General features: G+C 39.7%; 1 protein-coding gene and 1 long non-coding RNA gene across 2 annotated transcripts in view; one reads left to right on the top strand and one right to left on the bottom strand.

Annotated features, from left to right (window-relative positions):
* FBN2 (fibrillin 2) overlaps nucleotides 1-26,707 on the bottom strand; it is a 206,384-nt gene that overhangs the window by 78,277 nt on the left and 101,400 nt on the right. The window contains exons 12-20 of the mRNA XM_084778399.1: nucleotides 21,077-21,196; nucleotides 20,113-20,238; nucleotides 19,045-19,167; nucleotides 17,334-17,456; nucleotides 11,365-11,517; nucleotides 10,576-10,629; nucleotides 8,923-9,048; nucleotides 6,034-6,159; nucleotides 1,045-1,164 (exon numbers count right to left, since the gene is read on the bottom strand). Of these exons, the coding sequence (XP_084634525.1) occupies nucleotides 1,045-1,164; nucleotides 6,034-6,159; nucleotides 8,923-9,048; nucleotides 10,576-10,629; nucleotides 11,365-11,517; nucleotides 17,334-17,456; nucleotides 19,045-19,167; nucleotides 20,113-20,238; nucleotides 21,077-21,196 (1,071 nt within the window). The remainder of the gene's footprint in view (nucleotides 1-1,044; nucleotides 1,165-6,033; nucleotides 6,160-8,922; nucleotides 9,049-10,575; nucleotides 10,630-11,364; nucleotides 11,518-17,333; nucleotides 17,457-19,044; nucleotides 19,168-20,112; nucleotides 20,239-21,076; nucleotides 21,197-26,707) is intronic.
* LOC311595573 lies at nucleotides 764-17,378 on the top strand. Its single transcript, XR_014778496.1, has 3 exons — nucleotides 764-834; nucleotides 13,466-13,549; nucleotides 17,290-17,378. It is a non-coding gene; the product is annotated as an uncharacterized lncRNA (long non-coding RNA).

Below are 26,707 nucleotides of genomic sequence, written 5' to 3'. Positions count from 1 at the left end.
TTTCACTGAAAATTTGGGATTTGATCATTTCTACTTAAAAAACAAATAGGTAAGCTAGCCCCCAACTCTCTGTGGAGACAATGATGAAAATACTTGCATTTTTAGTTAAACAGTAAAATCACCAATTCATTTTGGCTAGATAAAAAACATGAACTGCCCGCTTGGGTGTAAAGCTGGATATCTTCCTACCTAGAATACTTAGTTTCTTTTAGAGGTGGCTATTAGGTAGAGTTGGGAACCACAGCGTGCCTACAGCGTAAATGGAGCCGCTGCCCCTAGACACAGGGAGCAATGACTAGGGCAGACCTTTGACCTTTACTTTATACATGACATTTCTTCCTGGATAAAACCATCTTGCTCTGCATCTACCCTATGTCATTACTAAGACTTAAGTACTTAAGTCTTAAGCAGGCATGGTGACCCAAGCCCATAGTCCCAGGACATGTGAAGCTGAGGCAGAGGAGTTGTGAGTTCCCTGTCAGCCTGCTCTGCATCAGGTTCTAGGCAGGTCTGGGCTATACCTAAAAATCCTATCTTGGAACTAAACCAGGAATAAAAGAACTGGCCTTAGACATTTTTTTTCAGTCATATTATCATCCCTAGAGATTTTCCAAAGCGAGCAAACACTTATCTTCTTTGCTTTGGAGCCTGTCAACTTGTGATTGATGAGAGGAAAGGAAAATACTGAACCACCTCGATATGCGTTAATGTTTAAAAATCTCCAAATTCTTGCCCTGTGAACCGAATCCAAATCCCATCACGTCCTTGATTATGACAGCAGGTTTAAAGCTCTGTGATGGGGATTTGACTGTACCATGCCTAAGGGATTCCAAGGTAAGAAATGTGCGTAGACAGAAATGCTTACAACCATGGCAGACAGCACGTGTCTACTGACATGAAAGGAGAGGGTTCTAGAACCTAACAGTTTAAAGCCCGCCTAAGCCCCCCTCTTTCTCCCTCTTCCTGTCAGTTCTGTTTTCACCTCTGGAAGGCTGAGGTGTGGGATGATCTTCCCCCGGGGGGAAATCCTTGTAGGAATCTTACCTATGCAGATCAGTCCAGTGGAGCTGAGCTTGCTGCCGGGAGAGCACTCACAGTGGAAAGATCCGAGGTTGTTCCTGCAGGCCCCATTGACACACGGGTTGCTCTCACATTCATTTACATCTACGACCCAGAAGGAAAAGATTCCATTAGAGTTGCCATGTGTTGCTGGAAAATATTATTCCAGCAAGCCACGCTATGCCAGAATGTCTGGGAAACTTGGCTCTTATAATTTTAATATGGATCTGCGAGGCCTGAAGTGAATGGGGCGGGGGAATGGAGACATGTGTTCTACAGGATGCATAAGCGTCTACCTGACTGGGGCACTCAGTGGGGCCATAAGGAACAGCCTGTTTGGAAAAGGCTATAGCAGGAGCGGCTTCACTGGCCCTAACTATGGACAGGTGATCGCCTTTGCTGTGTAATAGGTTCTAGCTCCAGGTGCAACTCGCCGGCACAACAAAGGGTGATTATTTCTGTGAAACTTGGAAGACAAATTATACCGACACTGGCTTTCGTTCTATGCTCCTAGGAACAAACCAAGAGAGGAAGCCTGGGATATCCTTCCTAGCTACAGGATTCTTCCCAGTCGGCCCATCCACCACTCTCTTTCTTGAGCCTTTGTACTTCTATGGTTAAAGAATTGCTTTACACGACTAACTTTGGCAAGATAGAAATGAGGAGACCTAGAGCTGGGGCCGGGCGGGGGGAGTCGCTCAGTGGTAGAGCACATGCCTCGGGACCCCGCGTTCAGCCTCCAGAACCATGAAAAACAGAAAGAGAACTATCCAGTTTTACTCAGTGGACTCCATGACTACTGACCTTAGTATTTAATCAAATCGTATACCAGTAATCTAAGCAATTCCTGTTGGTATCAAAAGCAAATAGAATCACAGTACGCCTACGTTTTCAAGAGGCGGCCAAGAAACTCTCAAGGTTATAAAGTTAATTAGCATAACGCGTGAGTTAATAAATGGTAAGCACAAGTCTCAGTTAAAATATGAACAATAACACTAGGGACACTTTTCATACAAATTCAACCACTCAGCTTACAGAGGTCATCACTCACACCCCATCTCTCCCTGCCTAATTATCCCAAACATGCCAACACACCTCAACACTTTTAGGTTAAACGGTAGGGTTTCTGAGATCCCAAGGAGGCATTCCTCTCTCTGTATTGCTTTGGATTTAATATAGGCACTTCTTTTTTTGAAATATTGGAGGAGACATGTAAATAAAGCAGGAAGGCTATAAGGCTTGCTCCTGACTATCTCAAATAAAATGTAACTAAACTGGTCCTGAAAGGGGCAGGCTCAGAATTGACTGCCACACAATGGGTTTAAAAAACGGCAACTCAAAAATCCGTGTAAAAGGGCCAAAGACATGCTAACATGGGGAGGGGGAATGTCATGGAGGCTTAAACTCTAAACAAAGAGCTACACATAAGCAAGGAACGCTGAGAGCAGGAAAGAGACCTCAATTGATTATTCGACACCTAGTGGTCAGACCCCAAAACATATACAAACAAGTACTGTATAGGCTGAGCAGGTTACATTTATCTATTTAGGAACACACACACACACACACACACACACACACACACACACACACACACACACACACCCCTAACAATTAAATAGAGACCACGAACTTAAGAGACAGGTACATAGAAGGAGAAGGAGTTGGAGGGAGAAAAGAGATGAGGAGAGAATTATATAATTATATTTTAATTTTTAAAATCTATGTAAAGCACAATTACTGCTATTTCAGAATGACTAAAGAGGTACCCAGGTATTAATTTAGTTCTTGAACTATAAATTACTGTGGGAGAATACAAGTGCATTTTGCTTTCAGGTTGCTTACAGTGGAAAAGGACCTCCTAAAAGAGAAATAAAAGTATTTATAGTACACTAATTCAAAGGAAAGCAAATATTCTGTAATACTGAAACTTTTCATGAGAACACAAGAGAAAAAAACTAGAGGAGCAGGAAGTAGGCAACTCATCTGAGGGTATCCCATATTTAATTCTTCAATTAATTAATTTATAAGAAGATTCCCCCAAAAGATAAGTGCCCATGCCATAGTTTTACAAATATCCATTTTGAATTAAGTAACAGTGAACTCAAAGACTATAAACACATACAGCGGCAACTACAAATAACAACTATTTAGTTTTCCCTTAAATACAATGTTTTTATGGTATAAATGCCATGGAACCAGAAATTGAAACAGTTCACTGTACATTTCTGGAAATAAACTTCAAAGCACATCTGGTTTACATTTAACTAGTTATGTCACTGGAAACACAATCTAAACCACAGTGCTTGATGTAAAAATTTTAACTTTCACAGACTCTCCAAGCTCAGGCAAAATGAAATAATTTTTTTTGTGTGACTTCAGCCTAAAATACAGAGGAAGGTCCTGCTTGTTGTTACTGTTGTTTATTATATATTCAAATCAATCTATTGAAAACATGAATTACAAACAAAATAAGCAAATAGAGAAAACACATATATAAAAGGTTGACGATTACAATGAATCTGGTAATAATTCTGTCTAGCTCTTAGGAATGAGTGAAAAAAGAATACAGTGAAAAGAACTTAGGCTGACGAATTGACTGTATGTGGCCCGTGTGTAAGCAAGACGACTCCAGGAGAGAAGAAATGAGTTGCCTCTGGGTCTATACATACATAGTGTAGGGGAAAACTTTTCAAGAAAGGCAAATAACTTAACAGTGAGTAAAACATGTCTTGGGTAAGTTTCCTGTGTAAATCATTTTTTAAAAGAAATTTCCATCAACATCATAAGGTTGGAGCCAAAATATCTCTCTATCATTTATCTGTATTTATACAAATGAACTTCTTTGCTATGAATGACAGATAAAAGTCATTTCCATATCAAAGGAAAGGCTAAGGTTTATTAAGAACAAGTGCCAAGATGTCTCTCTAACCTTCCTTGTTGGCTGGTTTGCCACCGAAGTGCTTGAACATTTATGTGGTCATCCAACGTTTCACTATTAAATGTCTTTTTACCTGTCTGGTAGGTCACTTCTCAGTACCTTTCAACTCCTGCTTGGTTTGACAAGTCAGTGGACGTATCGGAGAACCAGAGCCCAAACACTTGGTTCCCACTCTTTTCCCCCACATGATCACCAGAGGGCAAGGCTGCTACAGATGGGAAACCAGCTCCAGTAGCCGACAGTTCTGAGCTAATTGAGATGGCATCTCACCTACTTTTGCTTTTTAAGTTTCTTGAGAACTAGACAAACCTACCCTTCAATAGAGACCCAAATTGGTAAAATGGATAAAGGTAGCAGAAGAGTGAATACCCAGGAAAAAGGAAGACGTTAGACAGCCTTTATCCCATCCTTCTGAAATAAATACAGGGGAAATCTTTCCAGACAAGCTTTTCTCAGAGCAATGCTGAAGGAGAATGGGTGCTAGGAATGGAAGGCAGGACACGGGAACTGTCGCATCCATAGCGGAGGAAGCTGAGCTGGTTTTACTGAGAGATGTTCCTTACTCTCAGAGAACCCCCTCATCATCTGTGGAGAAGAAAGGCCATATACTCCAACCTGGGACTGATGGGGGTGAACTACCAGAATATAAGGAAACAGTTACTTCAGCTAAACTTACAAAAATATGATTTTATGTAAATGACTACTTTTCCTTACCACCTACACCTTTTGGCTAATTACTGTTCTTCAGAGATTCCCCCGCCCACAACTCAATGCAAACTCAGAGCTGCGCTTTGTAGTTGCGTTCCACTGACTTCAGCTGAGACATCTGTGTTGTGGCATCTTGTTCAGTAGTCCTAACTTGTTTCTGTCCACAAGAATGCTTTGAAGTCAAAGAAGACGATGAAAAGAGGATGCTAAACGTCTTTAAAAAAAAATAAATAATGATGCATTTGCACTTTTCCTGGCTATGGAGTTAGAGAGGAACAAATGCGTCCAAAGAAGAGGAAAGGGTTATTCTGCAATAATTACTATGAACTATCCTAAAACAAGTTACTATATGGAAGTAGTAACTGAATTTGAGCATATTATAGGAGTCGTCTGCAGGCTCACACAGTGGAAAGAAAGTGCAGGAGGATAGCGAATAATAGTTATGAAACAGATTGTTTTGAAATAGAATTGCCATCAAGATACCAAATCATTACTGAATATACTCATAGCCTGAGTCTCACCGAAAACAGGGGTGCCCTTAAGCATTTAACTTGTTCAAGCAACTTGCACCGCATTAAAGAAGTTTTAAAATATCGACCTACGGTCTATGAACCCAAATGATACCCTTTGACTTGTCAAACAGAAATGGCAATTTTCATAAATTATATATTTCAGTGTGGAATTAGTTTCATATAGGCTCCAAATGTTTTTCTGAGTCAAGATTTTTTAACACTGGGCTGGAGAAATGGCTCAGAGGTTAAGAGCACTTGTTCTTCCAAAGGTCCTGAGTTCAATTCCCAGCAACCACATGGTGGCTCACAACCAGCCATAATGAGAACTGGTGCCCTCTTCTGGCCTGCAGGCACACATACAGGCAGAACACTATATACATCATAAATAAATAAATCTTAAAAAAGATTTTGAATACTATAAACCATCTCTTTAATAATAATGTGGCTAACAGCTGAGTGTTTTTGGAATGTAGGCTTGTAGGTTAATGTGTCAAAGTGATTTTTTTTAAAAGGGTAAACCAAGTGAACAAAATCAGATGTGTTATTTTAACAAGTAAAATACAATGGCTCTTTCTGTTGGTTTTCCCAAGTGCTTGTTGATAGTCTATGAGAACAGAAAGAAACCAACAGTGTTTATAAACTGTGCTTATATGAATGCCATTTCCAGAACTTCCAAATCAGTGGACAGAGATCATAAAACAAGGAAGACATTCACTCGTGTACTCTGATGATGCTCCCTGGTGTGACAAGGTTGATGTATCTTGAGGCACTTCCTGGGCGTGGATTTGCCAAGTCAAGGAAGACAGCCCTTACCTTCGCAGGTCTCTGTCTCAGTCCGGAACACGTAGCCAGGGGGGCATGTGCAGCTGTAACTGCCTGGGGTGTTTCTGCATAGGCCATTGTCACAAAGCAGCCTGTTTACCAAGCACTCGTCAATGTCTGCAAGCAGTCAGTGGAAGACAGGGGATGGAAATGGTTAAAGGCACACCACACAGACCACCTATGTTTCACTCCTGTTTTGTTCCCCACTCTCCTCTCTGGCTCACTATCTTTATATCACACTAGAGCAAACACACCCAGTGGTGTTCAGATGGTGTGCAGAGTGTGTTCTTATGTGGGTGGATGCTTTTACAATATTCTGAAGTCCTTAAAAATGCTTAGGCCTTAGCAAGGGCGCATTTCTTCGTTTTCCTTCAGTTACCTCCCCTGCCTCCCGCTAAATGGGATTATGTTAGGTTTATTTTTATGCTTAAAGCACCAATAAAACATATTAGAAAGTCAAACTCCTCTACTTGCAAGCTTACATATAATAAAATATGGTATTTTTTCTGATTAAAATCCTAAGACTCATTAAGTGTCACGTAAGGAAAAAAATTTCATTACTTTTCTATTATGGTTTTAGCTAAGGAAGATGAGTTACTGATGGAGCACTGCTGGTGCGTTTTGTACATTCCTGTAGCAACCCAGAACGGCCCAGAGGGGACAGTCTCCAGCCTGCAGTTCAGAAGTTCACATCGGCTTTATCTGATTTCATTTTATTTGAAACAGATCTCAGTGTGTCACTCAGGCTGGCATCAAATTCACTTACTGTGTGCCGAGATTGCAGGCGCGTTACACTGACTTCTTATCAGCAAGTATAATTACTGAGAGAAAGAAATAATAACTATTCTTGCGGATAAAGAGTTCCTTTTGCTTAAAGCTTCATTTTTTTTTTGGTCTTGAAAACAACTGCCCTTTGTCAGAGAGTCCCCCTGATAGCCAGAAAATGATTTCATATATCATTACCACAGATGGCATTCCCTTTTTGTCTTACTCGAGTTTTTCCCGCTTTGGATGTTGTTTTTGCTTTCCTTCTGGCTTTTAATATGTATTTTACAATTAGAATGGTATTTTCTTCAAGGCTGTGGCCCCCTAGTAGGTCGACCATGCCTCACTGGATGTTCACGTACCCACACATATATGTGCACCACAAATTGGACTCAAGTGGTTTATTTATTTATTTATTTATTTATTTATTTATTTATTTAAAGAAGTCAGGAAGTTGGAGCGAGTGAGAGAGTATGAGGTAAATGTGGGAGGAGCTGGGGCAGGGGATGTGATGTGACTATGATCAAAATGCATTTTAAGCATGTATATTTCTCAAAAAAATAAAAAAATATTAAAAAGATAACTAATTCCAAATGAGGCCACATCCTGTGCTACTGAGGTTTAGGACACTGATGTATGTTTAGTGAGGGGTACAGTTCAATTCCTTGAGAAATGGGTAAGAAAATGAAGAGTCAATCATTTGATAAGACTTACACGTTTGTATTTTTTATTTTATTTTATTTTATGTGTATGGATGTTTGGCTGCCTGTATGCTTGTGTACCATGTGGAGGTCAGCAGAGGGTATCACATTTTCCCAAACACTGGAGTCACAGATGTTTGTGAACCACCATGTGCATGCTGGGAACTGAACTCTGGTCCTCTGGAAGAGCTGCCACCACCCTATAGCTGAGATCTTTCTCCAATTCCTTCATTTACAAATGTTAACAAACCCCGCAAAATGTAAAGTATGACAGTCATGGTCATGTCACCTGTGGGCAGAGTGGAAACATTCACATAGTTTCCCTGGTTTTAAAAGGGTCCCACTCACCTGAGCTTAGAAGCTAACTTGGAACTGTGGGACTATGATAACTATGGAGTTTGAATTCCTGACCCTCTTGCCTCCCAAGTTCTGGGATTATACATCTGTGCCACCACCCCTGGTTTACACGGTGCCCAGGATTGAACCCAAGTCCTCCGGAGTGCTAGGCAAGATCTCTAGTAACTGTCCCTTCCATCCCTGGCCCATTTGCATTCTTTTAGAGCTGTTCCGTGATCTTTGGCTGGTACCCTTTCCCGCAGACATTTAATTTATTGAAATATATAATAGTAAGAAACTAATATAAGCCCATCTGTATACATCTTACACTCAAGATCAAATGGATACATTAAGTAATAAAGCCATTAACAGAAATAGAATATTATTTCTTTACTCACAATAATCAATCACTTGGTTGTAAAAGGCATTGTGGATTAATTTGTAAGTATTATATATAATGATTTATCTAATCATTCTCATTTTATGAAAATGGACTCAAATTTTCTGTGGGACAATTTTGATTGCATTTAGTCTCTTAATATGTAAACTAATAAGGCGTTGGGCGTGTCCTTATCTCCCCCACAGCTTTCCTTCTGCTGAACATAAATCACACATGATTCTTTTCACACAATCTTATAAGATATAAAGGAGATACACCTATTTCTGCTATCACATTTAGGCACACAGTAGCAAGTAGTGTTTTCTTGATTAAGCCAAACCTTATACATGAACTAGGAATGCTGCTCTTTCCACAGGTCCTATTATCAGGAGCATTAGTGTTTGAGCTCCGTGCCTCATTGAAAATATTCGGGATTAAGGTAACTACAGAGAAGCAACAGGCAGATAACTCACTTGTAGTCACTCACCTGGGAGAAGACTATCTTAAACCATAAGTGCCCCCCAACAAACTTGATGCTGTGCTGTGAAATTCTATTCTAATACTTTTATATCAATGTACACAGTCAATGAGAGAAAGCTATGGGATTTCTAGTTTTCATCATTCATTGTTGTGTCTTCTCTTATCCGCGGGATTTAAGCAGCATGAATGGCTCTTGTATGCACATCTCCAGTGACTTACCAATGCAGTTTCTTCCAGAGGCATCTGGCTCATAGCCGCTATTGCAGTTACAGCGGTAACTACCCCGCAAGTTTTCACAGATCCCATTGGCACATATGTCAGGGTCCAAAGCACACTCATTGATATCTGTGTGAAATATCACATGTTTAACACTCGTGGATACATGTTTGCTGATAAATGAGGATCGAATAAGGAGCTTTCAGCATGTGAAGTATCTAACTTTGAAGACATATAGTTTGCCTTTTCGATAAAAAAAAAATAAAATTGAATGACAGAAGACATTTCTCTGCTTCAGTCAAAAGAAGAAAATGAAAGAAGCTGGCAGCACTTAGACAATTAAGTCATACAGTATGTCTATATTTTTGACAAAAATTAATAAAGAAAATTTATAGGCTGTTGGCTCAAAATACAAAGGAAAATTCAATTTAATAGGTATTACAGCCATCTAATTAAAGCATGGAGATTTATTAGGAAGGCCTGTATGATTTTATAGGCACAGGATGTCCCTGCTTTGTTCTCATATTTAGCAATTACCTAAGTAATAGGATGTGTAATGCTTCTAATTGTTGATGAGTTAGAACAAATCTCAAAGACGATAAAACATGGCTACTGACAGCCCAATGATTTACCACAGGCATGGGCATATGGCTGCTGTCACCCAGGGGCAGGGGCACTTGAGTTCCAGGGAAACAAACATAATTCCAAACAGGCAATGGGCTCTGGCCGGAGGCCATTGACAAGGAATCAACAACCACCACCACAAACTGTGGTGCAAAAATCCCACTTGGTTCACTGTGATCACATCCTGATAATGACTGTTTATAGGAAATGGAAAGGGTACACAGCCAGAACATCCCTATAACCACAGCACCTGGAACAGGACAGGAGAATCAGGAGTTAGGGTCAGCCTGGGCTTTGGGACTCTGTCTTAAAAAGAAGATAAGCAATTAGAAAGAACTCCTTAGAAACTCTCTGATTACCTATTTAATTTTTCATTTTACATTTGAGAAAAAAAAATCCCAGTAAAATATCAGCCCTTTCTTTGATTTCAGCTATTCCTTTAAAACTTAACATCACGGCCTGAAGACATACAGTCTTCTCAAACATTTTCTCCTATTAAACACAGATGGACTTGCTGTCTCTACCATAGTTTTGTTAAAGTATAATGCTAAATTTGAAATGAGAAAACTTGGATGAAGTTTACTTCTGCAGTTGGACAGAAACATTTTGGTGGTTGTTTGTTTGTTTGTTTTTGTTTTTTAGCACAGAAAGTCTTAGTTATTTTGGGTTATTATGTTCCAGGCTTGATCCATATCAAATGTCCCTTAAAGATGGCTATTTTTCTAGCTGTGGCTGTATACTTATTTGATACATTGCTGTATTAAATAAACATACACATAAAATCATGGATGTGGACTGTTAGTAACACGTTCATGAAGCACCTTTAACAGAGACATATTTGTCTGTAATGAAAATTTCACATGTGAAATGGCACCTAGGGTCATCTAACTTAGCAACTACTTCTCTGAAAGACATTTCAGGCAGTCAGTCTACATTTACACATTTTCACAGTAACTAAAACCATATTCATATGATTATCAGAAAGATTTATAATATTTTACAATCACAGGAGTGAGAGTTGAACAGAATTACCTCTTCCGTCCACAGTGATGCCTACTCCACTGCTACAAAGGCCATGGAACTCAGCTATGTGATGAAAACAAACAGGAAATGTTAAGCCATACCCACTCCAAAACCAGTCATTATCATAACAATGGAAACAGAAAAATTAAAGCAAGCTATAGCCTCACTTGGTCATGAAAACAGAGTCATGCTATACCAAGCCTATTCCATACTCAGTCATTAACATAACAATTTTATGTATATTTATTTTATTAAGGAAAAAAAAGTCACTGTTTCTAGAACATAATTATTTCAAGAATTCTAAAACCACAGAAAAATAAAAGTAAAATACAGGAAGTCTGTTTATTATTTTACTTATGTACAGAGGCTCCCTGAAAGTATGGATGAAAAGAGTCAACCTTGATACACGCCTTGGGATTGACATCATAAGGTGTCAAGGCTTTTAGAAACTCAATCAGATTGTCTTGTATTTGTAAGTTCAATTGTGAAAGGTGCAATGTGAAGCTATTTATTTATTCCTAATAACAACACAGATCCAGAGACCTGACAGCAGTGTTCACACATAAAATCTGGGTCACGATCACAATGGCACCAGCAAATGGTTCTTGTTCACAGTGATCACTGTGGATACAGCTAAGGCATGCACACAACCAGAGGCTGCAGATTTCCTGTCTCACATACCAATGCAAACTTGGTCTTATCATCTTCAGTTCAGAATAAGGAGAAAATGCTTCAAAGCAGGTACAATTGGGGGCAAATTCTACTGGTGATTTCTAGTTTCGTGCTACAAGTAATTACCTGAATTTTTAGCAGGGCAAGGCTGGCAGGGCTCTCCAAAGCCATAGTCTGGATTAGCACAGCAGCATTCAGACTTGGTCACTGCACCGGGGAAAGGGCGTACACACACTCCTTTCTTGATTTCGCCATAGCAGGTGCTACGCATGTGAGTGTCTATCAGAAATAAAAGGATGGTAAGAGAGACAGAGACTGTACAGTGGAAGGTTCTTTAACATAAGAGGTGCGGAGAACATCTGCCATTTTCTCTTATTTTGCATCTTTAGCATCTTCAAAGTTAAGAAATGAACAAATGCTTGTAGACTAAGGAAACGAATGAAAACACACCTATAAATGTGCTCCCCAGCCCTAATCCCACCAGGATTCTCTGTGCAACACAAGTATCCTTTGTCCTAACTATTCTCAAAGGCCTTTCACTGGCTAAGGGTATAGTGAAGGTTACAACCACTACTTCAAAGTCGCATCACTGCATCCTAGCCTCAGCCTGGCACTTAACTCTTGTTAAGGACCAGTGAAGTTAAATTGCCTTGAAGAGACTGGAGTGCTGCCTAGGAGATTGCTTGCTTTGACTTTTTAAATTAGGAAGCCTTTCTTTCCAACCTTTAGGATGCTGTTGTTTTGTTATCTTAGAGGCTATGTATTTATCTCAGTGGCTTAAATAATAGTTATGTTAAAAATGTTTTGAACCAAGCACAGTGGCACATTCCCTTAATCCCAGCACTCAGGAGACAGGCAGAGATAGGCAGATGTCTGTGAGTTCAAGGCTAACCTGGTCTACAAAGTCAGTTCTGGGCCAGCTACATAGTGAGACCCTATTAAGACAAACAAACAAACAAACAAACAAACAAACCAAAACTGTACTGACTGGATTTGCTTCAACTTAACACAAGCTAGAGTCATCAGAGAGGAAGGTGCCTCTTGAGGAAATATATCCATGAGACTCAGCTAAAATTCATTTTCTCAATTGGTGGTCAATGGAGGAGGGCCCAGCCCATTGTGGGTGGTCCATCCCTGGGCTGCTAGTTTTGGGTTTTATAAGAAAGCAGGTTGAACAAGCCAAGAGAGAGCAAGCCAGTAAGCAGCACCCTTCCATGGCCTCGGCATCAACTCCTGCCACCAGGTTCCCGCCTCACTTGAGCTCTTTTCCTAATTTTCTTTTAGTGATGAACATCAATATAGAAGTGTAAGTTCAATAAAACCTTTCCTCTCCTACTTGCGTTTTTGGTCCTGGTGTTTAATTGCAGGAAAGAAACAAACAACAACCAAAACCAAAACAGACCTAAGAAACAAACAAACCTAAGAAAAAGAAAAGTGATCTCTCCTCTCTCCCCCTTACCCTCTCTCTCTCTCTCTCTCCCTTTCTCCCTTCTCCCCCTCTCTCTCCCTCTGGCACTGTACAGAGTGGCTATGCAGACATGGTTTCATGAAGCAGTCAGGCTGCCAATGCTCTCTGGCTGAGGAAGAACAGGCAAATAGGTCTAAGCAACAGATTGTCAAAAGGCCCAAGTTGGGGTTTTGTGTAGGCTTGAGTGATTTCTCATTCCTTTACTCTCAAGTCTTATGAAATGTGTTACAGTAAACAATGAAATATTTTTTAAACATCAGAACATCTTAAAGGCCAGAGAGGCAGCATAGCTTCTAAGCAGTAGAACATGTTTCTTCAGAAACATCCCCATTGTAAGTATCTAACATTGTTCACAACTTGATGGAAATATTACGTCGGTTTCTTAGAGTGTTTTTTTCTAATGTTTTCTTAGGCTCTAGCACATTTTTAGCATTAAAGGAATTAGATTCACAGCTCTGTTTGTGTATTCACACTGAAGAGGGTCCCTAGTTTATCACTAAATTCCCTAGGAAAACAGTTTTGATTTACAATAGGATTTCTGTGAGCATTTTGGAGATTACTTATTACTTTAGAAGGGATGAGAGTATGGTCAAAGATACTGTTGTTTTGAGGGCAAGAACATACAATGTACAGTTTTCCAAGGGCAGGTTGACTGGGCTGGGAAGATGGCTCAGTGGCTACAGGTGCTTACTGCAGGACCTGGAATCAGTTCCCACAATCCACATGGAAAATTATGGCCACTTGTAACTCCTATTCCAGGGGACCTGACACCTTCTTCTGGCCTTGGAGAACTCCTGCACATACATGGGACACATAAGCTCATCCAGGAACACACTCATGAAGGTAAGAATAATAAATAAATAAATAAACGTAAAGCAGTTAAAAAAAAAACAACAACAAGTGTGGAACCTATTACAGAAGCAAGAACATTATGTATCTGTTTGTGATTGGCTAACTAGGTTATTGAGAATAGTAGATACCAGAAGGTCTGCAAGAAAGAAGGCAGAATATTTCATGTGTGGGTTCTTAGGACCACACCCATCCTGACTTCAGATCTCCATTACATGGTCTATCAGAGATTGCTACACACCTTGTTTACCAGTTGAGTAGTTTATAAAATGAACAGGAATGTTTGTTAAACATTAAGTGAGGGGCCAGCAACACTCAGAAAATAGAAAGCCCCAAGGGATAGCAACCTTACTTCTTTGATCTTTGACAAGGACACTTCTATGACCAAGGATCCCAAGATGGAATTGTAACTCTTACTTCACTAATAATGTATCTCAGTCACAATAGGAAAGACTACTACCACCAGGTGACCTATAAAAACACTTTCATAAGACTTCTGTGTGGACCAGAGTAATATGTGTGTGTGTGTGTGTGTGTGTGTGTGTGTGTGTGTGTATAATATTTGTGTACAGTAAATATGCATATTTATTATATATAATATATATAAAATAAATATATCTTTATGTGTATTTACATAAAACAGGAACTATTAAGACTCACACTAGATATGATGCCATTGTTCTAGCTGAATAAAATAAAAAGTACTATTTTTCTCTTAAACAATATATTTAATTTTATTTTTAAATATGTGTGTGAGGGCGTGAGTGTGTATGTGTGCATATAAGTGCAGGTGCCCAGGAAGCCAGAAGAGAATGTCAGGTACCTTGGATTTAGTGTTACAGGAGACTGTAAGTTGCCAAAAATGAGTGCTGGGAATCAAAGCTGGGTCCTCTGCACGAGCACTGCTTATCTTTAACCTCTGAGCCATTTCTCCATTCCCAGTGTGGTTTTCTTATTGACTGTTTGCTCTGAGCTGACCCCATAAAATGTTTTACACAGGTGAAGTCTTTAGCACTAACATATTTAACCAACAGAGCTAATGAAGAAAGGCGTTTATGAGAGGGACTGTATCTTGTCCAGTATGACACAGTTGGTAAATAACAGAACCGGTGAAAAAAAAACATCAACATTTTTTAAAAAAACTATGCTAGTGTTTGGAAACATGATGAAATGTTTGAAAGCTAGTGTTTTAAAAAGCCTGCTTAAAAAGGAAATTTAATGAAAAATTTTCTAATAGCAAGGCAGATTTTGAGATTCCATCCTGAAGATATAGAGAAATGAATGACTGATCTCTCATATCTGCCCAACATTAAGGATATCCATATTTATCTATCTACTATCTATCTATCTATCATTTATCCATTTATCAATCATCTATCTAGCTCTTAAAGAGAATGAGTATTAAAAGAGGTGTGTGTGTGTGTGTGTGTGTGTGTGTGTGTGTGTGTGTGTGTGTGTGCGTGCGTGCACATACACCAGCGCAAAAACCTGGGTTATAAAATGACGTTCTTCTTCCTTATATCTTGTCAAGACCAAAGAGTCCCATGGGATCCATGGAAGGGATTTTTATACAATTAAAGAAACAGGTCTGGTGCTATGACGCCCACTGGGTGATGATGAAAAGATGGTAGGAGGACATTAGCCTCGGGTCACAGTGGACAGGGCAGAGGACGATATGTCTGTGGAGTGGGTCACCTGAAGAGGGAGCCCCATATGGCAGGCACACAAGAAGAACGTGACTTCAAATACTTGCAAAGCCATCCTAGGGTAGTTCTGGTAATACAGTTCCACCCTCACTTACTGAAGAGGTGAGCTTGGAAGAAAATATGTTATCTAACTCAGCTAGGAATATTAATTATATACTAGTGAACTTTGTAATTTCTAAATTCAGATCATTCTCATTAAATGAATTCATCATAGAATTTTCTTGTTACCTAAATATTAAGTTATGGAAATAGCCTGAATTTTCTCCCTTCATTATGGGATCTGGTCTGTCTGCTGGGGGGGGGGGGGGGAAAAGGGAAAACACTCCAAAGTTTAAAAGGATGGGGATCGTATCGAAACATATATTTTGTCTCTTCTTTACACTACTTGTTATCACGATTCTTTAGTACACTAAAATCATAGATTAATTTTATGGAACTTGAAAGAAAACTTAATTCTTATAGAAACAAAGATATAATAAAAAATCTAAGTTAAAGAGCCAATTCAAATAATACATAGGAGTGACTTTTTCCTTATGCAACAAGGAATGGTTCCACTGTCTATTGGGTGGACTGAGGAAATCTGCTGTCATATAAGAAGACCAATATATAATTTTCCACCCAAACAAATGGTGCTCTTATTTTAAAAAGCTGAAATTGCCATAATGATGAAAAATGCAAAAAGGCATTCCAAGGCTTTCTGATGTATTCCCTGTATGTGGATAAAACAATGACGTCTTGGTCTTGAGGATCGATTTCGTGATAAATGCTCATAAATTGGCTGTTTGAAAGAAAAAAATAATAATGTCTCCTTCCTGAATCTGCTCTACGTTCTCCTTAGATCTCAATGGAATCACTTAGGTGTAGACACATACAACTGCATACTTTAAGGCAACTGAAAAATATTTCAGCCCTCCACACAGGAAGGAGCTACATTCTTCTAGCCGCTATATTTGAAATTCCCCTGGACGAAGTGCTGACAACCTGCAGGCTGAAGCAAAGCCTCAGCTGGACAGAGGAGGGATTTGAGAGAAGAGATGACTTCCATCTGCCGAGCCTTCCTTGTCCCTCCCTACCCTTCCTGGGATTCAAGAGTTATATGTAAAGTATTAAAAAAAAAACTATGGGGGGGAATTTCCTTTTTCTCAAAATCAGCCTGGCTGTTTTTATGCATAAGCTGAAAATGAGAGGGTACAAAGTGACCGGCTCACCCTTCAAGTGTCACAAAGGCACCTGGGAGGGGAAACTCCGTCAGTGCTGTTTCCTACCCTCTCTACACTCACGACCACTGCAGCATATGGCTTAGGTCTTGCAGTGCCGACAACATCTCAAAAGCTGTGCGGGCCTTTTCGATTCATGGCATCCAGTCAGCACATGGCATTCAGAACGGCTTCAAGTAAATTATATATTCGGTCCATAATATTCCTTCAGTAGTTCGTGGAGGTGAGAGATAATCTTAATCACTTTAAGCTTTAGACATTAGTATACTTCTGTGGCACAAAGTTATTTATGTTTCATGTAAAACTACGAGTTTACATGAATGTAACTATAATCTCCAAGTTCATATGCTGTAGTTGATAACAGCATGGATGCCCGCTGAGTTCAAAACTCTATTTCTTTATATATCATCAGAAACTTTGAAAACAGAAAGTGTAAGGTCTCATCTTCGTGAAAGTTTTATTAATATATAATTTACATGCTATAGAATTTGCCAGTTGAGATTCTACATTTCAAGAGCGTTTACACTCACAGCTGGATTTCAGAACATTTTCATGTCCTTTGGTCATTTCCCTCCCCTGCCACCCTGTCCTTTCTGCCCTTAGCAGTCACATTGGATGCACGCAGACTTGCCTATTCTGGACATTTCCTATGAACGACGCCATACACAATATGGCCTTTTTGTGACTGACACCTACACAACATAACCTCTCACTTGGCATGTGTTTAAGCTTTACTTGTGTTTTAGAATGAACTCTGTTTGTGGCCAGATGCTAGTCTTTTGTATAGTTATATCCCATTTTATTTTTTCAGAGGTCACCTGTGACCATCAGGTCACTACAGAATGTTTCACTTACCAACACAAACCCGTCCATCCACACCCACAGCCAGGCCAGGAGGACAGTCACAGCGGAAGGATCCTTCATTGTTGATACAGTGCCCATTCATGCAGATGCCTGGGGTCTGGCATTCATCAACATCTGCCCAGGCGGGGACAGAAGCTGGTCCATTACTGAGTAAAGACTCTGCTTGCTGAGCTGCTCTTCCCTATCAGCCTTTTAACTGAACAACTTGTAAAAGAATATATAAAAATGGCAACTGACCTCTACAACAACACAGTCCTGTCAAGTACATTTTGTAGGAAGCTGAGTAAAATTTGCTGTACACATCGAGGGGGGGAAAAAGAGTCCCATGACTTCTCTTATTTATTTGATAACCTTGTTTACTACTAATAATATCTAACTAAAATGAAGTGACATAAATCTCCACAAATCTATGGTCAATTTTTGAAATTTTTTTCATGCAGAAATAGATCCTATTTGAATATTTCATACTAGCAAAATAAGCTGAGATATTCTTTGTAATCTTCACCTAATTTGCATCTATCGAACAGTGTCCAACTTTAAGGGGCTTTCTCAACAGCAGAAGCACACTTCAGGCACAGAGCTGGTAAGTCATGGCCAATATCAAGACAAACAGATTCTAACATTTGTAATAAGAAAACTGATGAAGAGCGATTTCCAGGAGGGATGCACAGGTTAAGCCAGTCATCTTTACACATGCATTTAACTCTCCTAAGACACCCTAGAAGAAGTTTCAAACTGTTGTGTGATGACTGCTGCAAAGTGCAGGGAATTGCTGGGCACCTATCCCGTGTTGAATCTCAGGCAACCATCCTTGAGATATCAGGCCAAAGCTATAGCTTTTCCATTTCACCGTGTATTCCCCTTCTTTGCAAAGTCAAAAGCTGTTTGTTATGCATGAAGTTAGCCCCACTTTGTAGCCCTACTGTCCCTGGAATGTCAATGAAATCATAGGAATTGGTAACAATTCTTATTTTATTCAGGTAGACGGGTGAAATTGAGGGCAGAAAACAGTCACTGAGTTGATTTCCTCTAAGGGAGGAAACTGAAATTAAAAACAAAAGTTTGCTTCCAAGACAAAAACCACAAAACATGTTCCATGTTACAAAGTCCTGTTTGTGAGTATGAATGTCATACACTGTCATGTATTTCTGGGAAGCCTCTATTTATTAAAATCATCACCAGAACTCGGTCTACAAAATTGCTTCATAAACAAAGTAGCTGATGGAAACATTCAAATTATGACTCCACCTAATTAAATTAAGGTAATAAATTCATGATATGTTTCCAAATAATCTACGGATCAGCTCTATGGAAGATATGTGACTCTGTGCCCGTAAGGAGTGACGCTAGAAAATCCAGTCCGGGGAACATATACAAATGACAAGTGTGCAAGGGTTTTGATTATTCTTGTTCATTTAGCCAACAAGTAGGAAGAAATTATTTCTTTATTGTTTCCTACAGAAGATAAAATAAAGCTGCCCTTCCTTTGATTTTTCTTAGACCACTATTACTTTGCAAAAGAATCACTGTTTCTCATTCACAGTGGTTTTTTTTTCCCCTCAAAAGCTTTAGACATCTGTCTTACTAAACCAGCAAGAGACGCTGAAATTGAAATGAAGGAAATGGAGTTACTCTTGCAGGATCAACAGAGAAGAAAAGGGTGGTTCCCATCAGGGTGACCTTATTTCAAAGCAGTACATACCTGTGCAGTAGCGGCCATTTGGAGCAAGGACAAATCCTGGCTTGCATATGCACTTGAAGCTACCGTCTTCATTGATGCACATCCCATTCAAACACATGTTGGTGGTTGTACATTCATCATGGTCTGTGGCAGAGACAGAGTGACTTTGATCCCTGGCCTCAAAAGAACCAAGTCTCTCTCTCCTTCCATTATCTACAGTCAAACTTACAACATCTATGAATAATCCTGTATGTGTGGGTACTATTTCACTTTTTGAATTACTTATCTTTTACTTTGACATTATCACATAATTGTGTCATTCTCCAAACCTTTCCATATATCCTCCTTGCTCTCTTTCAAGCTAATGACCTCTTTCCCCAGTGACTGTTGATAATCCTGAACACATAAACACAATCTGATCGGTCTGTATAATGTTTCCAGGGCTGATTATTTGTTTATTTTCCTTTTGAAAATAAGAATGCGGGGTACATGAACATAAACAGTGTGGAGGCTGAGGACTTTCAAGACAATGAACGCAAAGGCAAGGGATAAATATTATGTGTAGTTGCCTTTAAAACCACATAAATAAACAACAGTGGTATTTTATTTCCTCCAAAGGTAAATAGGGTTTCACTGGGTGTTACATTTACAATGGACTCAAAGCATGGTAAATGTCATGGCAGGTGAAATGATCTGGGTGTATCAACCAAGGAAGAGATTCAGTTACTGCAATATCAACACTGCCATATTCACCCAAGTTTAGAAGGAGGGTGCCCCGTCTCTATATTGTCAGCGGCATCTAAAATAAAGCACACTGCTGAAAAATAACTGGTACGTAAACTTAAATATGTAGCAAATACGAAAAATGTGAGAAGTCATATATCACGTGTTATTGCAATATTACTAATTATTTCTATTACTTTGCTTTTTTAGTCGTGTTGAACGTTCTCATGTTTTATTTATCTAAATTATGTGACCACCTTTCTTTCATGCATGAGATGTGGACGCCTTTGTCGAAAACATATACGTGGTTCTAAGTAAAATGTCTATCCTCTAAAAATCTTTTTCTAAGGGAAAAAAATTCCATACCAACACAGTTTTTTCCATCTGTGGTTAATTCAAAGCCAGCATTGCAAATGCATTGGAAACTGCCATCTGTGTTCACGCATCGGCCATTTTTACAAAGAACTCCATTCTGGATGCACTCATCAATATCTGAGAAAATTAAAGAGAGCCAAACAGTCTTCCTTTGCAACACTTGTTGATAAAAACAGCAAGACACTGCAGCTATTTGAAGTAGTCACTCTATTTTCACGTGTGATAAATCCTCTTGTGTTGCCCTCTCAGCCAAAATTTTCATCTCTCACTAGCTTTCCTTTTTGGATAGAAAGTATGAGCAACTTTTCAGACCAGATAGTAAGGGGGGGGTAAGGGAAATGGGGTGCAGTGAGCTGAAGAGCGGGGAGGAGGAGGCTGAGGTAGCTGGGTTTTGGCATAGTGGACCAAGACCTTCAAAGTCAGGACCCCAATGCTGGGTAAGTGAAAGAAGCTGCAAACTCTCTGGGTTAAGAGCAAGGCATTAACAGCTGCTAGGGAAAGTCGATTCAGGAAACTAACTCCCAAAAGACAAGCGGAGTCATCTGGTAAACGGATTCCAGGATGAATCAGCCATGAGGTAGGCTTTGGAGGATGGTGGCGTGTGAAGCAATGAGGCTGCGAATGTTGGATTGTGAGCTGGCCTCAGAGAAAACGGGAGTTGAAAATGACCATAAATCTTAAGCGCAGTGAAGGGTAATGCTGACGTTATTTGGAGAAAGGAAGCCATGCTGTGTAGGCAAAGAAGGCTGACTAAGCCAAATTCTACATTGCCTGGGTTATCCGTGTGCACAGCGCCTATGTTTAAATGCTCTCCAAGAGCCTTATGAAACAAACCCACAAGGTAACCATGCTTAAGTAGTCCATGGCTCGTTTTAATAAGTTTCCTTTGACTCCAACAGCCTTGCTGACTCTATTTCACAGAACCGGTTTCTACGCGCGGAAACCCCTGTCTTACCAATGCACGCCTGCTTCGTAGGAGTCCGCTGGAATCCAGCGTGACATTTACAGTAATAGGATCCAGGTGTGTTAACACAATCTCCATTAGTGCAGGGATTTGATGTGCATTCATCGACATCTGTGAGCAGCAAAAGAAACCATTACAGACGTCACTCAATTTGTAGACATGTTTGTTTAAAGTGCATTTAGCCTCCCAAACTTGAGAGAAGGCCAGGCTGTGGTAATAGTCTAAATAGCAGAGTATTTATAAATGAATGAAGATTCCTTTCCTCAAATACACACAGGGTCCAATTTGAAGATTTACAAAAATAATGCTTACTGGAGAATACTAGGGAATTTGCTTTAATCAGGAAATAATGATTTTTTTCAACTGGAATAATGCCCAATGATTTAAGGGCACAGGCTTCGAGAAGCAACAATGGTGAGTTCCAACAGACTATAACAGCATGTATAGTATTCTAGGCAAGATAATACCTTAAGGCCTTGGACAATATCATGAGAACAATGAATGGTTTCAACACACACACACACACACACACACACACACACACACACACACACACAAGCATGCACACACGCACAGTACATTTAGTCAATACTGTTAGTTTTAAATAAAGGGATTGATGGACTATGGACTGTCTTTGTTACTTTGCTGTGGACTCCTCTATGTATACACAACTAGATATTCACCAAGGCTTTATTTTGTAGTAACAAATACAAACTATACATACAACAAAAACTGGTTAAAGAGTAACTTTTCCCCATTAACTTCAGGTTTCCTGAGAATCTTAAAATTGGCATCAAGGATGCTTTCCCAGAAAACACAATTTTATGCAATTGCTATCTGATTCGAAAGATGAAAAAGCTGAAGGTTTTAATGTAAGGTCTCTGAAGGCTCAATTAAATGTGAGTCCATTGCAGAAATTTGGGTGTGTAAAATCAGACCAGGGAAATCTCTTGTGCCAGTGTAAGTTGAATTCATCTTCTCTTAGCAATGCTCGCTAAATAATATTTTGAATGCTGGAAAGTTAAAAAAAAAAAGGTGGGGTAATGGTTTGTCATCTCAGGTGCATGTAGAAACCATTAGCGTTACAATTTCAGCGAAACTGGAGAAAACAACAATGCGGTCAGCACACAGAGTGACCAATTTCATAAACAGATTGCTCCTTTCACAGACACTCCTGCCAGAAGGACTGCATCTGCTCAAACACACCAGCCTCGGTTATATAAACTTTCAGATGGAGTGCAATTAAACCCTTTCTGGTAAAGGCAGGGGAAGGCAAAACAAAACCTCATGGTGAATAAAATTAAGACAACGAAGTTTAAGAGGATTAAACGCTTTTCCAATTCATCTCAAGGCCCTTTCAGCCCACGAAGACGCACTTACATGGACAGTTTGGGTTGATAACGTCAATTCTACTGAGGCAAGGGAATGAAGCATGATAGGAAGAGAGAGAGAGTTTAGAGCATTAGCAACCACGAAAGGTATAATCAATGCACCTTCTCCTATGAAACAGCTCCTCCAGTCTGCACTGCTAAACATCACTTTAGTTATCTAGACACACATCATTGAAGTCCAACAATTAAAAATGGCTCACAGATGCATCTTGATGGAAGCCCCAATATAAAACTGTGCTAAAATGAATACTATGAGAGACCAAGCACCCAACCCTCCTCTCTCCATGTAAAACTATCCATGAACCAATGGCAAATTGGAAGCTTCTACAATGTCACTCGGCATGTCTTTTCCCCTTAGCAACCCACTCCATGGCTTTCTGTTGCCATGGCAACTCTTCTCACCACCCTGCCATTCAATGGTATCAAAACTGTTGTTGGATCTGTTGGTTTATTTTTATTCCTTCGTTGGCAAATTCGTTGGCTTTATAATTCCAAGTGTCCTTTAAATTTCATTTGATTCTTTCTTTGTGTTTAACAGGATTATGATATTTATCTTTCATGTTTATTTAGTTTTGGTAGCTCTGGGGATCAAATCCATTTAATCACCCAGGCCAGCACTTCACCAGGGAGTTACAGGCCCGGCTGCTAGAGATTTGTTTTTAGACAAACAACAAATCGCCACCACGTTCTTCTGAATCATGAATATGATGTCTCTTCTCCATTACGTGTCTCAAATTTTAGTTCTGCAAAGTGGTCACATTTATCTTTCTTAAGGGGACAGGAATAAGCAACTTCTATAGTCACTGCCCTTTGGCTTTTCTGTGATTCCATTAAGGACTGAGTAGCTATAAGTGGAATTCATGGTAATCTTAGCCTCCTAAGACAAAGCAAAGACTTGTGAAAATGATGACTATTAAAATTGTTAGCATTTGAGATAACATTTGACTTTAAAAGTTTATCCTTGAAAAAATTATATATACATAGATCAGTTTAGAAAATACTTAATTTTAAGATCTCTGTATTACCCATGGCAAAAGGGGAATCCATTTATTTCCTATTGTCCTATGATAAAAATGGTATCAAATGAAACGATTTTAACAATGGTGTGAATTACATGGGTGCTTGGTATTGCAGAGTTTCACGAGTAGAGTAGAAGAAGAAAAGAAGAGGAGTACGGTGGGTGAATGTTAACTGTTTTGGGGCCTTACAAATAATTCTCCTAGAAGCAAGAAGGGCCTATTTCTCTCTGCCTGTCTGCCTGCCTTCCTTCTTTCCTCCCTCCCTCCCTTCCTCCCTTCCTCCCTTCCTTCCTTCTTTCCTCTTTTTAACATTTAGCACAGTGATTCCTTATGCTTTAGCAAGCATCTAACAGACGTTCCAATAACAGAGGGCAGTTTATCACACCTCAGAGCACTGGCACATTTAATGCAGGTGTCACTCTTATTCTGGCTAATAGAATAATAAACATTAGCTAAGTACTCTGCCAGTTTTTTTTCTAAAATAATAATTTGTTCCTTGTGAACTCACAATGATTAAAAGCTGACACAAGAAAGAGACTCAGGCTTAAAAAGACAAAAAAGGTTTTTGGTTGGTTGGTTTTTGGTTTTGTTTTGTTTTGTTTTTCTGAATATGTGCTTCAGTGATAAGCTGTGCATGTGTGAAATATAATAGTATGAAAGAGAGCCCTGATGAGGTTTCATTGGTCAAGGATTGAATAAAAAAAAGAAAAGAAAGAAAAGGGAGGGAGGGAGGGGGAGGGAGGGACGGAGGGAGGGAGGGACGGAGGGAGAGAGAGAGAGAGAGAGAGAGAGAGAGAGAGAGAGAGAGAGAGAAGAGAGAGAGAGAGAGAAAGAGAGAGGAGAGAGAGAGAGAGAGAGAGAGAGAGAGAGAGAGAGAGAGAGAGAGAGAGAGAAGAATCAATGACTAGCCAGGACAAAGTTGGGGATTCCCTATAATAACTTTTCTCAAGGTTTGGTCTATGGGCTCCTATAAGTCACTGGGATTTTAGGAACACAATTAAAAAAAGTTTTCTCATGGTGCTGGAGATGGCTCAGCAGTTAAGAGCACTGGCTGCTCTTCCAGAGGACCAGAGTTTAATTCCCTGCACTCCCATGGCAGCTCACAACTCTGTAGCTTCAGTTCTAGGGAACCTGACACCCTCACACAGACACCCAGGCAGAACACCAATGCACATAAAAATAAATATATTTATTTCAAGACAGGGTTTTTCTGTGTAACCTTGGCTGTCCTGGACTAGCTTTGTAGACCAGGCTGGCCTTGAACTCACAGCGATCTACCTGCCTCTGCCTCCCAAGTGCTGGGATGAAAGGCATGTGCCAGCACTGCCTGGCCTAAACAAATAAACCTTTTAAAAACATTTTTTCACTGGACATGGTGGCACATGCCTTTCATCCCAGCACTTAAGGAGGCCAGCCTGGTCTACAAAGTGAGTCTAGGACAGCCAAGTCTACAGAGAGAAACCCTGTCTCGAAAGAAAAAAAAAAAGGTTTTTTTCATTATCACTTGCCACTGCCTTCTTCACAGTGTGGACGTTTTCAGTGACAGGGCTAAGCAATGCTTACTCCTGAGGACAAACAAAAGCCATATTGCCAAGGACATGCAGTGCAAGAGAGCAAGGAGAAGCCATGTTCATCAAAGAGCATCATTTGTGACAGTAAAAACTTACCATCCTAAATCCTGACCTGAGAGTATGCTTTCTAGAATCTCTGATGAAAGTAATGGATATTACACACCATTGCTGACTGCAATACCACAGGTGTCTCAGAAACAAACTGGTGCAACATTCTTTGTAAGCCCTATTTTGTCACAGAATACTATTTTTACTCAAAGATTAGCTGACATGGAAACTACAGTTCTTCAAACGTGTGCATCTGTCAGACAGTTTCTGGAAGAAGAAAATCAAGAGCCTGCTCCTTTATGGAAATAAGCAAGTCTAGTTGATGCTAAAGCTAAAATCCAGGCTTAGAGCAGCAGAATTAATAAAGAATATTGCCAATTTTTAGAAAATATAACAACATTTCTGGTGAGTCTGAAGGTGATACTAACAAATGTGTGGGTTTAAAAAATATAATGGTGAAATACTTGACTGTGGAAGGAAGTGTTACACGGGGATCCACTGTAGTTTTAGTGACACCCAGTGCACAATACAAAATGCACTCAGCATACAAAACAGATCAACGGACTCAACACGACACACAGGAGGTTTGTTGGTGTTTCCGCACTTCAGGTAAGCCCTAAGAATCACCACCTTCTGGATTTCAGTGGAACAGCAAAGAAGATCCATAATCATCTGAAAAGCCTTCAAGACAGCCTCTCTTTTCTCAAGTGTTTATATGATTAAAAATTAAGTTTATTATATTATGCAGTTAAAACAGCCAATCACAGCGGACTAATACAGACACAGAGAATCTAGTGTTTTTGTTTTTGTTTGCTTTGGAAAATACACTTTCATTTATTTTAGAATATGTAATTTTTATGCACACACACAATACTTACATGGCTAGCAATACTTATATTGTTATTTAAATTAGCTTTGCATTTTTTAAAATATTAAAGTGTGTGTTTGTGTGTGTGTGTGTGTGTGTGTGTGTGTGTGAGAGAGAGAGAGAGAGAGAGAGAGAGAGAGAGAGAGAGAGAGAGAGAGAGAGAGAGAGAGCTGAAGAAGCAGTCAGATCCCCTGGAACTGGTGTTATAGAAAGTTGTGAGTTGCTTGACAAGGGTACTGGGCACCAAATGGAGAACCACCACCACCACCACCACCACCACCACCAACACCTCTGCAAAAGCAGGAAGTACTCTTAACTGCTGAGCTATCTCTCCAGCTCCTATCATTATATTTTAAAAGATTTTATTTATGGATGTTCTCTATGTGTGTGCACTCATGTATGCATGTGTGTGTGGAGGCCAGAGGATGACATCCCTGTTTCTCATAATTACTCTCCATATTATTGTTGTTGTTGTTATCATTATCAACATCATCATCATCATCATCACTATTATTATTACTTTGAGATAGGATATGATCATCATCATCATTACTATTATTATTACTTTGGAGACAGGATATTTTACTGAATCTAGATGCCCCTGACTGGGTAGACCAGTTGACCAGCATGTCCCAGGGATCCTCCTGTGTCTGCTTCCCCATTGCAGGGATTACACACACATATGCCCCTACAAGCTTCCTGTGTCCATGTTGGGGGATCTGAAT

Source organism: Acomys minous (genome assembly GCF_964271855.1).
Source record: "Acomys minous genome assembly, chromosome: 4".
Taxonomy (NCBI): domain Eukaryota; kingdom Metazoa; phylum Chordata; class Mammalia; order Rodentia; family Muridae; genus Acomys; species Acomys minous.
Note: the sequence above shows the minus strand (reverse complement) of the source record. Positions and strands in the feature narration are given on the sequence as shown.